General features: G+C 42.9%; 1 protein-coding gene across 1 annotated transcript in view; it reads left to right on the forward strand.

The window, feature by feature from the left end:
- Positions 1 to 12,451, forward strand: part of LOC144118797 (evasin P983-like) — a 28,264-nt gene extending 15,813 nt beyond the window's left edge. The window contains exons 3-6 of the mRNA XM_077651617.1: positions 2,700 to 2,729; positions 6,519 to 6,583; positions 8,757 to 8,825; positions 12,279 to 12,451. Of these exons, the coding sequence (XP_077507743.1) occupies positions 2,700 to 2,729; positions 6,519 to 6,583; positions 8,757 to 8,825; positions 12,279 to 12,416 (302 nt within the window). The 3' untranslated portion in view covers positions 12,417 to 12,451. The remainder of the gene's footprint in view (positions 1 to 2,699; positions 2,730 to 6,518; positions 6,584 to 8,756; positions 8,826 to 12,278) is intronic.
- Positions 12,452 to 13,229: the final 778 nt, after the last annotated feature.

The raw sequence follows: 13,229 nt of genomic DNA on the forward strand, positions 1-13,229 counted from the left end.
GGTTCAAAGAACGACTTCCGAGACATTTCAATCTAAAGAAGCCGAGAACCAGGCCAGGGGAAAGCTTCTACCTATTGTGTCACCGGTGGGTATCCAGCGGCACTGGGGATCGAACCCCGCTCCTGCCGCAAGCGAGGCGGATGATAAAAATAAGGCCTTCACAATGGTACGTGAATGTACTTACATGGCCACGTACTACCGCATACGCTGTACATAAGGGCACGAAGGCAGGATGGTGGTTTTCCATCTCATCCAGGTTAGCTTAGAAAATGAGGGAGGTGAATAAGAGGCAGAGGTAGTAGACGAAGAAGAAGAAAGCCTGAAAGAGTGCATGTGCTTATGTATAAGGTTCCGGTTCTGAAAGACGCAGAAAAGCAGAGCGAAGGTGCGGTACGTATATGGGAAACTGCCAACGGATCGTGGGCCTTGTGCTTCGTAGGAGGTCTGGTGCGCTATTATTCACGGGCGAAGGGGAGGGTATGAGGGGGAGGGGGTCGTTTGGCGCCGCCCGCATGTTTTCTACGGCTACTATTATGCTCTATATTATTGATTGAAATGCACACAAGCGCCCAATCACAGCTACGCTCAAATATCGAAGCTTGTAAAGAGCTGCGAACAAAGAGCTATGAAAGAGTGTACGGATATTCGATCTAAAAATTTTTAAAATAAATAAAAGCTATTTCTCCTAATTAAAATCAGGTGATTGTTGTTGAATAAACTTAAAGTGCTAGTTAATATTTTTTCGTCTTCCCTACTTTAATAAACCTAGAACAAATTTTATTTTTAAATGTAGCTTACAAACGCTCCAGCGACTGTTGACAGCGCATAGCCCTTGGCGCTCTGGGAACTCGCTCCGAAGCGAAGCTCTGTCGTGGACAAAGCAGAACGCGCGAAGCTGATGTTTACCAAATCGCGGACAAGAGCACGGCAACGGCTGCGCATTCAAACGTATTTGGATTGCAAAACATTTATTTCGTCCAAAATAAAAAAAAATGCAGATGAAGCACGCTGTCACGCGGTATTCTTTTGTTCTGCGGTCTTTCATTTTCGCGAAGTAAATGGGATACTCCAAAAATTACCTCGTCGCATGCACCTCAGCCCTATTATCTCGGTGGCGCTCGAGATTTTCCTATTAACACCTGACCAGTTAAGTCCGTGTTTTAAATGTTACTTATTTATGTCGACTAAATATTGGGGAACAAACAGTACCAGCCGTCACTTTACGTAGATACTTCATTTTCGTAGTGGTGAATACCTTTATTGTTGTTTAAAAACGTGGTTGCAATGTTAATTATTGCTAAAAAATTGATAAATGTGTCGGAGGAAGGAACTGCTACTTGACACACTGCTAGCAACTCATAACCCCATTTCAATTCTGACGGACGTTTTTGTTTTTATAGATATTGATTCGGTATAGCTCTGACAAATTACAAGAATACGCGATGTAGCTAACGCTCTTGGTTGTATTTGTTGCGCTCATGGTTTCATTTGGTGCAACAGAAGTGGCGTGCTTTTTTAGCACGACGAAAACTTATGTTGTGCTACAGAGCATTCTATAGCGTGTCTTCACTCTTCTGTCGTAGCTACAGAGCTTATGTAGTCGCAAAACAACGGTCTGTTGTCGAAACAAAACGTTCAGTCGTCGCAACAGATTACTCTGCAGTCACTACAGACCGTTCTGTCGTCGCATCAAAATGTTATGTTACGACGACAAAAATATCTGTGGCGCAACAATTTTTTCTCCCGCAGCAGAAATTTTTATTGTGCAACAAAAATTTCTGTAGTCTTCTTCGGCTTGGCCCCGTTTGCATGAGAAATCGGTGTGAATGTCCGTCTGCAGGAGTAGCACGCGTCGTTTCGAGGGAGTGTCTGCAATTTTTTGTGTGATCTGTTCAGTCAATATATTTTTTAAGTAGTTTTTATATGAGATGCAAGAATGCGGAATGAACTCTGGCCGACGAAACTCTTTTTGCTACGATAAAGCAGGCTGCAAATTAACCTGCGGGTGACAAACATAAATGCGTTGTAGTGTCAGTTCAAAGCTAATGCTTTCAATACTTATTCCGCTTAGGCGGGAAATACTTTTCTGCTTTCTTTTTCTCTGTAATGATTAACATTAGACTTCTTGCCGGAGTGAGAGCAAAGGTAAAGTTTCGCACATCAGCGATGCACTTCAAATTTTGGTGCGTGGGAAAAGAAACTGTCAGAGTTAGTGTAGTTAAATGGCGCAATCTTTAGGTTTAAGAACGAAGTGCATCAAAATGTCAGATTGCCTAAATGCCGCTGTGAGCATGAAGCTCAAAACAAAGAATTACATTGCTTCATCAAGTGGATTCGATTCCGCATGCAGACTGCATCCTTTGCAATGCACTACTGGGGACAAAAGTTTCCGGGACGCGATTTCTAGGCAAAACGTTTATTGTAGCTTCCCTCGCTACCCAGTCGCCTGAGATTGCATGAAGGCAATAAAGGCCTGAATTCTCCTTCTTCTCTTCACAATATCATGTGACTGGGTTAAGGAGGTGGAGCTGCAATAAGCGTTTTTCCTGGAACTCGCATCCCGGAAACTGTTGTTCCTCAGTAGTGCATCTTTAGCAGCACCACGACTTTGCTTTTGCCTTTGGTGCCCAAGGCAACAGAAAACTTGTGGCCTTGTCCTGTACAAAGTAAAAAGTGTTACCCGTATTATTTTCATGCAGGATCAGCGTATCCAACCGAAAACGAAGATGGTAAGTCCTGGCATCCATCGTGGACAATACTTTTCTTTCCTTGCCTATACAGGAGGTGAGCCACAACACTCCAATGTTTACCTCTATGTATATGTCCCCTATACGTGTTCTACGAACAGCTGTGGTCAAGGAAAGGAAAAAAGAAATGTGTTTAATTTTAGTAGAGAGCGTGACTAAACTGCACGAAAGCGGATAGTTAGATGCATTTTACCGCATGTGCTTCTGGGATTATTAAGTAGGGAAGCGAAAATAACGAAAACGCAAAAAAAAACAAAGAGTCAGTGCTACGAGTGAATGCCAAACCTGTCTAGCTGTACTGAACGAACACTTTGTTGGCATTGTGTAAATAACTTTTTTTTTATTTCTGCATTGCGCTCGAAAGCCTATTATTAAAATTGTTCGTCCTGAGGAAAACTGCGTAATGAAAAAAATTGCCATAGTTTTCGTAGTTTTCCATGGACGACCAGTGGCATCCAGATTTATCAAGGCTGTTTCACGTAACTTGATTTAAGGATTAAAAAAGCGGTGAACTCAAGCATGGTGAAACCAATGAAATTTTTTTCGTGATGTAGTGCTCCTCAAACAATCTTTTTATACTTCGCTTAATTAGCTATCTAAAAACGACAAAATATGCGAACTTTTCGTGGTCAGTTTGGGGGAAGTGCGTTTATTTAAAGTTTAAAGGACTTAAGAAACAACTGATCCATTTTTTGAGCATTTAAAGCAGGGCGGCGAAATACGAAAAAAAATCACATGATTGCGCTCTTGCGCTAACGCATTGCAGCGCTGCCATACGTGCCTTGAATAAACGAGGCGCGTGAGCTAACGGTCTCGAAGTGATCGGCCGTCGGTATATTCTCTTAAGTGCGTCATCACATTCTGCGGGAACTTGGAAAGCGCGCAATGTGATTGGCGATAAGTGATGGGCGCAGTCCGCCGACAACCATGTCAGACGCAAGTTTCTGAACTATTACAGAAGCAAAAAAAAAGGGAAGGCAGAGCACTGACGTCACGTGGTTCAAGTTCAAATCAAATCTTTATTCAGAATTCTTCCGCGTGTAACAAAGGAATGCTGGGACAAGAGCAAAAAAGCTGCCACAAGCAGCTTGACAAGGCCCTTGCCCCTGTTTGATTGGCAGCGTGAAGGTTTTTCAGTCATGTTAAATGCAAGTTTTTACACATATATATATATATATATATATATATATATATATATATATATATATATATATATATATATATATATATATGTGTGTGTGTGTGTGTGTGTGTGTGTGTGTGTGTGTGTGTGTGTGTGTGTGTGTGTGTGTGTGTGTGTGTGTGTGTGTGTGTGTGTGTGTGTGTGTGTGTGTGTGTGTGTGTGTGTGTGTGTGTGTGTGTGTGTGTGTGTGTGTGTGTGTGTGTGTGTGTGTGTGTGTGTGTGTGTGTGTGTGTGTTGCATCTCACAGATAACAGCAATAGAAATGTATTCGCGTACAACAGCATCCCACGTGCAGGCCAACATATTTGGATACATATGCAGCAAAAGGGAAAGGAAAAAAAAACGAGTTTCTGGTCTAAGTTAGACCATTTACACTCAGGACGTACAGACAAATAAAAGAATCGTACGAACCTAATACAAAAACAAGCATGCTCGAAAATAAGAGAAAACGTTTACATTACAACATTTTTCTTCTGTACTTTTTTTCTTAAATTTGGATACCGTCGTTCGTCATTAAAAATTTTTTCCATTGTTTTCTAGTCATGGTGTTCGGGTCTATATGTAACTTTTCAAGGCTATTTAGCAGGAATGGTACACGATATTGCAACCTGTTAAAACCGTTATTGGTTCGGGAAAATGGCAAATCCCATGTATCTCTTTGCCTTACACTGTATGGTAGCTGCAAGGATTTTTTAAGGCGGCTCATTCGAAGAAAATGCTCATTTGTGTGTTTTAAGCTGCTCTTGTATTTTAAGAACAGGTTAAATATGTATGCATGCGTGACAGTCAAGACATTAAATGATTGAAATAAATCCCGCGTATGGGAATCGTATGGAGCATTTGCAATATGGCGGATAGGTTTTTTCTGTATTAAAAGTAATTTGTGGATGTGTGTAGCAGATGTTGTCCCCCAAACAAGGTTACAGTAGTTTATATGCGGGAGAAATAAGGCATTATATACAAGAAGCTTGAGTTTCGGTGGAATCACCTGTCGCAATCTACAAATCATTCCGCATGCCCTCACCAACTTTTTAGCTACAAGGCCAACATGAGCGTCCCAAGTTAAATTTTCGCAAAAAATGACTCCTAGTGTTTTAACCTGTTTCGCGAGCTCTATTTTAGAATTGTCAAAACAGATATCCAAGCTACGATTTATTTGCTTTTGCACCAGCGCAAATAAAATACATTTGGTTTTCGCTGCGTTTATTTTTAAGGAATTTACTGTGCTCCATTGAGACAACCTATCGAGGGTGGTATTGGCTAAACTTGCGAGTTCCTTAATCTCCTTGGACTGAAAGAAAATGCTAGTGTCGTCTGCATAGATAACAAAATATGCTTGATCACTAATGCTTATTAAATCATTAATATAAAGATTGAATAAGATCGGTCCCAGTATACTGCCCTGCGGAACCCCGGCTTTCACAGTAAGCAAAGATGAATATTCACCGGTAAGAGCGACGCACTGTTTTCTTTGTTCTAGATATGATTTTAGTAATTTTAGAGTTATTCCCCGAAATCCATAACGTGCTAATTTACATAGTAAAGTAGCATGATTAATCCTGCTGAACGCCTTCGAAAAATCTACAAATATACCAAGGGTTACCTTCCTTTCTTCAAATCCATCAAGTATGTACTCCTTTTGCGTCAGTAGAGCCAGTTCGGTTGACACCTGCTTTCGAAAACCATACTGCTGAGGCGTTATAATAGAAAACTTATTACAAGACGTTGTCACTCTATTACAAATAACTTTTTCCAAACCTTTCGATATTACAGGTAATATTGCTACTGGTCGGTAATTGGATAAGTCATTTCTGTCTCCAGACCTGTACAACACCGAAACCTTTGCTAGCTTTATTTTGTCTGGAAAAACACCTGTAGACAAACAAATATTAAACAGATGGGTGAAAACTGGTACCAGGAGTTCGAGTACAAACTTGATAGGTCCTATCTGAAGTCCATCTATATCACGTGCTTTACTATTTTTCAGTGACAAAATTACTGAGAATATTTCCTCAGGAGATGCCGGCTCAAATAAAGCACTGTTTGTAATCTGCTTGTTCAGGAAGCCTCCGTTTCCTTTACTTGCATCATTGAGCAAATTGCCGAACTGAGCGGCTGCTCATTACTCCTTGGCACGGTCCGGTTGAACGTTTCTTTCGTTCAAAACTCGGTTCGGAGCGCTGCAGTATGCCAGCGCATGAGCGTAACCATGTGAACTTTTTTTTTTCAAATTCGGCTGGCTAAGTTTCAATGCCGGAATAAGTTGCCAAGCAGGAGGCACGTTGTTACGAAAAATGGTATCGGTTTTTTCTGAGCAACCAATAAAAATGTCCGACACGCGTGTCACCCTAAAGTGAATATTAAAATATTGCACAATTTTTCTTACCAAATTAGCTGCATTGGAAAAATACCTTGAGGAGCACCACATGACGTCAGGGATGGTCAAAGAAAGGGAGCATCTACTTTCGTTCTGGGCATCAACCAATTTCATTTTGGGTATAAGACAGGCCGCTGGTCTTGATCGAATCTCGTTTACTAACCTCTTAAAAATCTTTCCAGTCTATAACTACAGATTTTACCGCTTTCAGATTACACTGATTATAGCCCCTTTGGGTGCCCTTTCCCAGTCCTTGCGAACATGACTCACGATGTGGTAAGTAAATAATTTAATAAAAAGCTCAAAAGCAGGCAGTGAGCGTCGCGCATAACCTTCAGTTTCTTTATTATATTTAGCATGTATGATTTTGTGCGTTACTTCTTTAAGTATTCTTCGCGAGACGTAACCCATATACGACTCTCCTATATACGGGACATTGGCAAACCTGAGTGAGGGGCCACAGGTCGAAGCGAGCAAAGGCCTTCTCCGTCTGGAATGGCAAGTGAAATGACAGAACGAGCAGAGAGCATCAACAAAGAAAATCTGTTTTGAAGGTCTTGTCCCCCTTTCAAAGAATAGTTAGATTGTTCTTTTGTAACGAACCACGTTATTTATTGCGACCAAGGTTTCCTGCCATCTAAGCACCTGCTGCACACTGACAACGAACTAAATCAGTTCGACACCTCTCCAATCGAGCCAGCCTAAGTTTTAGTTAGTAAACAGAGCTTAATTTGTTTTTAATCTTTGGCGGCTCGCTCTCCCGGACTTAGCCCGGGCGCCCATTGGCCGCACATCCTGTGGTGCATGAACGCAGTGCGAGGTCTTGCGGGTTCCACGCTTTCTTTTCCGGTGTTGGACACGTCGTGCTGGTTGTTAAGGACCAGGCTCTGTTCTTTGCGGCGGCGGCCGCCAGTCGCTGAGCGAAGCGCGTAAAACCGGCACAGCACTGGCGAAGAGACAGTCGAAAAGGCTCGCGCGTGCCACCGCTTGGTGCCGACCAATGAGCGGAGCTTTGCCTTCCCCTTTCTCCCCACTTACTTCCTCTCGCCACGTGCGTCATCCCTTGGGCTCTCCCGTTCTCCTCAAATGCTGCCAACGACGGGACCACGATCACAGGAGGTGAGGCACTAACAAGAGCCACCATTAAATGGAGAATTTCAAGCAATCTGTGGACGCAGCTTCCTAAGAATTGTGCACCTTTTACGGAATTGCAGCTGAGACACTAGGCGTCAGTCTTTAGCCCACACAGCTTTTCAAAAGGCCCCTTGAGGATATTCCGTGAAGCGGAAACCGTCGTTCTTTCTCTCCGATTCAAATCATAAATGCCAAAGTGTGTTAGTTCTCCAGGAAACCTAAGAGCCAGATCTAGAAAGACTCCGATGCCCGCAGAATATCACTACTAGTAATATCTGCAGATTTAATATTGTTCCATCATAGTAGCACACTGTGATATTCTCATTTTCCTTCACGGGAGAAAAACATCACCTCTACAAAGGTCGCTTTGTTAGTCTGTAGTTGCCATCATATCATTTTAGGGTGTTTGCCCCGCTATTAAAACTTCATAAAAGGATGCTAAAAGTATAGCAAGACGATAACAAGCAACTGAGCGTTACTATGGTCAAGCTTAACCACTGCCAGAAGCAGTACCTTCCAAAAAAACACTTTGAGGCGACGCAGTCGGTTCTTTTTGTTTTTGCGCTCTGCCGGCGGAGTATGACATCTTCTCTACCTATAAAAGTGCTAAAGCCGAGAGAGAGAAGCAGAGATTTTAGCCGGAGTGAGAAAATCGCTGTCCTGTTGCTGAACATGGGGGAGGGAACTGAGAAGAGAGAGACGGAAGGAGAGAGGTGCAGAAAGCGGTAAAGTAAAAGAAATCGAATCACTTACGGTCGAAATCAACGCTGAAGGCATAGCGGCAAAGGCGGCAATACGTGTCATTACTGTCTCAGGTTCCATGTTTTTCGTTACGCACAATCGATTTGACCTCTCACCGGGTAGCCCGAACAACACTTCTGGTCCAGTGTTTTGTGCTCATTGTTCAGCTTAACGCCGTACAGTGAACAGTGTTGATTACCTTGAGGTATCGAGGCATTTCTACTGTTGTGCCGCGCAATAGATTGTTCGTGAAGCAAAAAAAAAATGTGCGTAATTACCTTCCCTCGGGTATACGTCGAAAGAGAAAAGGTGTTTGTTGTGCGTCGAAGACACATTGCTGGCTTTCAGACAGTACAGTATACTTTGCCTGGCAACATTTATTACCGTTGCACGCTGCTAGAGTTAAGACTCAGAACACACAGAAAGCTTAAACAACTTTAATTCTTTCAATATTTTGTGCGAATGCTGAAAAAAAAAATAATGTGCTGCTTTGACTTCGGTATTCCTGATCTCTGGACGGAAATTTAACAGGGCCTTTGGCGTTTTGTGTTGCAATCATTTTTTTTTTTCACAGAAACCTGTTGGATGCAGCATACCATGCAACAACGGTACAGAAAAACTAGATGACAACACACCTTGCTACGTACGTATTCATTTTTGGTGCTACGTTTATTCCTGTCACCGAATCACGTGAGTTTAGAAATAAATATGGAATATGCCGTCCCGCATATAATTCTTTGCTTGAGCACACTGAGAGTGATAATGAAGGCTTGAAATATTTCTTTTTTGACAGATTTTACAACCGAATCACTTCCATCTTATCCTATGTAGTCTAACTTATAAAGATCTTTTCACAGCGAGGTTGCAACCGCTTCATGACGCCTTGCACTTCTTTTTTTGATACGCAGCTTTTAGGGTTGCTCTTAAATTCCCTCCGCACATTTCATCCCGGCCTTATTACTCCTATTTTGTTTTATGGATCGAGCGCGATGTAGCTGACTGAGTATTGGGCAAAAGAGAATGGTTGCCGTATATTCGTGCGGTGGTGACAAAGGAGGACGAAGCGTTGGAGGTATAGGAGGAACTTTATAGAATGAGAGCATGCGGATGGTAGAGGAAAAGTTTAAAATCGAGTTTGTTTAGATCTGTTTACATTGGATGTTCTTGAACAAAGCGAGCAGGCGCAGACATTTCAAACTTCGCAAGTTTCTCTGTACATGAGCTCGTTTCCATCGATTAAATCAAATAAATTGAAAACCGTTCAATATTGTGTTTGTGACTGTCACTTCAGGTTGTCTATACTCGTCAAGAAAATGAGAAATTTAATAGTATGTTTCTTACGTTTTGTGTAATGGGACACACACAAAAACCATTATCCAGTAGAAAGCCTGTAAATAATTATTTTGTGTAAATAGCCGTTTTGCGTATTGTACCTCTCCTCCTATCCTTTCTGCATATCTTCTCACCTCTTTCATTTCATTGTTCCATTCTACCTGCTACCCTTTTCTTCCGCTGCGCCAGCTCAGGTGCTTCAGTCCTGGTAGCAAATGCCTGGGCTAGCAAAATCTTTTCCTTACTTTTTATTATTATTTTATTAAACCATCTGCTACTACTAATAGGACTCTGTGTACAACTGAGTCTAATTACTGTTCATAGTAAAATTCTTCTCTGGGTCTTTCTGGCTATGCTGACGTTTGTCCGGCAGCATAAAACGGATTTACTGCCGTGAAAAAGATGTATTAAAACAATTCACAGGATGATCATTACTGTCGGTAGCGAGATTCAGCAAAAGCTAGCTGTTGAAGTATTACTCTCCGTTCCTCCTTCGACGGTAAACCCTCTCTCTGTTCTCGCGGCAATCACCCTCCGGATGCACACGCTGCACTGTCCCGTACCCCCCTCCTTCCACGGTAACCACCCTGCGGATGGTTCCAGCAGTAACGATGTTCCAGTTACACTCTTCATCCTTCCCATACTGGTCTGCCGCTGTAACCACCCTCCGGGTGGTTTTTGCGGCAAGCTCTCTCCGGCTGCGCCTTATTCATCGTTTTGTCAGATGGTGGATATTTGTGCCTTTCCAATGTGTAACGGCATGTGATATCGTGGAAAGATGCCAGCCTCTCCTTTGAGTAATACATGGGTACGGATGACCCACCGACTCGGCGGAAGAATCTCGAGCCATTCTGAGGAGCGCCTCGTTTCACGGATTCCCCGGTACGAGCCAGCAACGCCTGGGGGAGACTCCAAACGAGGTCCTTTCTTAGCTCCTACCTATTGGCAAGAAGGTACACGGATGAATTCAACCCCGAGTGCAGGTTTTGTGGCGAAACAGCCACGTATGATCACATATTATGGCAATGTAAAGAAGAACCTCCATCGGAGGATCTAGTACAAATTCCTTCTCTTGAGCAATAGGAGGGCGTTCTGGTATGCTCAGAACCTGGCATTCAAACCGTGGCGATCGAGTTGATTGGTAAGGTCGCGTCTAGCCATGGTGTAGAGGCCATCTAGCGCGGACCATTGGCATCTGCATTTTGAAGAAATAAACGTTTTTCAATACAAATTACTGCGGTTACGCGATCTTGTGCTCCCGCAATGTACTTCTCCTTGAACCGGAGTCCTTCACTACGGCGTCCCTCGTAGCGTGAGTTGCTTTGGGGGTTTAAACTCCAATAAACTAAAATTCTGCTTCTACTGCTATTACTATACTAGTACTGCTACTACTACCATTAGAAGGATGCGCTTAAAAGCTGCCTTCTTCACGCCAGTCGATGCAAACTTGGGTTGTCATTTCCAAAAAGAACAAGTTGGCACTGTTTAGAAGTAAATTACGGTGCAGTGTAGCGTAGTGTAGCACAGCATCTGGGATCCATGTCGAAAATCTCTCAGGCGCACACGCTGCATATGCTGAATCAGCCGCTGCTGATGAGACCATTAAAAGATGCATTTTAGGCGAGAGTGGCCTCTCGGCGAATAAAACGCGGTACCGTATACCAGGTGCTACAGAAGGCTTTAGTAATTTTCAAAAATAGGCTTTTCGTGGTACCAATGTGCCGTTTGCGGCATACTGCTACCACGGTTCGTGGACACCGGAACGTTATCGGATTATTTAAGTAGTGAGCTGTTTGACTAATTTCTTCCAACTTTTTACCTATTAGAGTTAGGCACTTAGCTGCAAATAGAGATTTGTAGCTAACTGTTAGTTATAGCCATAGCTGCTTTTAGAGTTTCTAAACCGCGACTATCACTGGTGCTGTGGCTCGGCAAAATTTGGCTACATCGTGCCAAATTACATGCGCCTTCGTAAGCATGCAGGCGAAGCAACCGCTCCAGTGCACGTAATGTCAAAAAAGCCAAATTTTGCCGAGTGACAGCGCCAAGGGTAATCGCGTTTTCTAAGTTCTGAAAACAGATATGGCTATTACTAACGACCGGCTACAAATCTCAAATTGCAACTAGGTGGTTAACTGTAATAGCTAAAAATTTATTCATTAAAAATATTTAAACAGCTTACTGCTTAAGAAAGATTCATCGGTTTTCTGGTGTCCGCCAACACTGGTAATACTATGCTAAGAAGTCATATTGTTACCCCAAAAAGCCTAGTTTTGAAAATTGCTTAGTCTTCCTCGTAACAGCTGGCAGATCAGTGCTACTTCTATTAGTCATCGATGTCTCTTTAATTTTGCAATAAGGAAACTAGTGATTTTTGAATTATGGTGGTCAAGGCTAGAAATCAGTCTCATCAACTGTACAAAAGCATCTATTGAGGTACCGGTCTAGTTCAAACAATTGCAATTTGCCCTTTTTTCTGTTTTTGGCTGCAGCGCTTTGGTGCTTTAGCGTTGTCGTTTACAGGAATGGCATTCATGATGCATTCGCACCTTTTGTGTCTTCTATAAAAAAACAAGCATTGCGCTCAGCTTGAAAAGTGATTCTGAAAGTAGTTTCAGATCGACAAGCTTCACTAACTGATGTACACAACCCTTACTCCAGCTACCTCTATTATTGTATTATACTGGTATTATGTCTACCGGCTAATAAATCGCGTTAGAGATGGACTGGTATTTTCTGATGAAGCATTCCTTCATTCCTCCAGGTGATAGAACAGGAGGTCCACCATCGAATGAGGGCTCTGGTAAAATACGGCAATTGTCCGCTAGGAGTCTGCACGGAAGGTATCTGCAAGCCCCAAAACAAAACTGAAGACTGCTACAAGGGCAAAGAAGAGGAGTAATAAACAGTTCCTGTGCTGTTCTCTTTTTTTCTTGACACTGGTGCCGACAACTGCTGCTCCATGTCTTGTGCGGTGAGGTATGGAGCAACGGCTCCAAGTCAGACTTGTAGGCTCTGCCGACTTGTCCAACTGCAGTGACCTACTTCTTGGGCATTATTTGACGAGCACGGCATCCATGGCGATTAGCCAGTTTTGTCGACATTAGTGTGATGCTAATACGGTTCATGGCTGCAGGTCCTGTTGTCGTGCTCTAGGTAAATACGATGTCGTCGTTTTCCTCTGCTTGAATCGCACATACCCACGATGGGTATGTGCGCTATAAATAAGCATTTGCCGCATAAGCAGAAAAGAACCTATTCGATAAACGTAACTCGCAGCTAACTATTACCGCGCGGAAGCGAATTACATAGACAAACGAAAATCTGCTCGGCAGGACTGGGGTTATGCACATACCTCGTCGCAACAGTTGTCCTAAATTTCCAATGCAAGATGTTGCGCGGCTGCAAGATTTTTGACGCCTGTGATAAAAAAAATACAAAATAAGAAGTGGTGCCTACAGCACCACTCTGCAGTCCCACACCCGCTTCGCTCAAGCTTTGTTAAAATTTGCACGATATGTTTTTTTTTTCATCTCACCTCTGTGGAGAGCAAGGTGGTGGATATTTTCACGTTGTGGCTACAACGCGGAGCCACCTAGCGAGCAGACGAACGTGGCATGGAAAGAAATCTTTATTAGGACGTCTTGCTTTGTAAGAGCTGAACAGCTAGGCGACGGCGGCAGTACAAGCGAGGTCGGTGATCGTCGAAAAGAAA

This window comes from Amblyomma americanum, chromosome 2 (genome assembly GCF_052857255.1).
Source record: "Amblyomma americanum isolate KBUSLIRL-KWMA chromosome 2, ASM5285725v1, whole genome shotgun sequence".
NCBI classification, from domain to species: domain Eukaryota; kingdom Metazoa; phylum Arthropoda; class Arachnida; order Ixodida; family Ixodidae; genus Amblyomma; species Amblyomma americanum.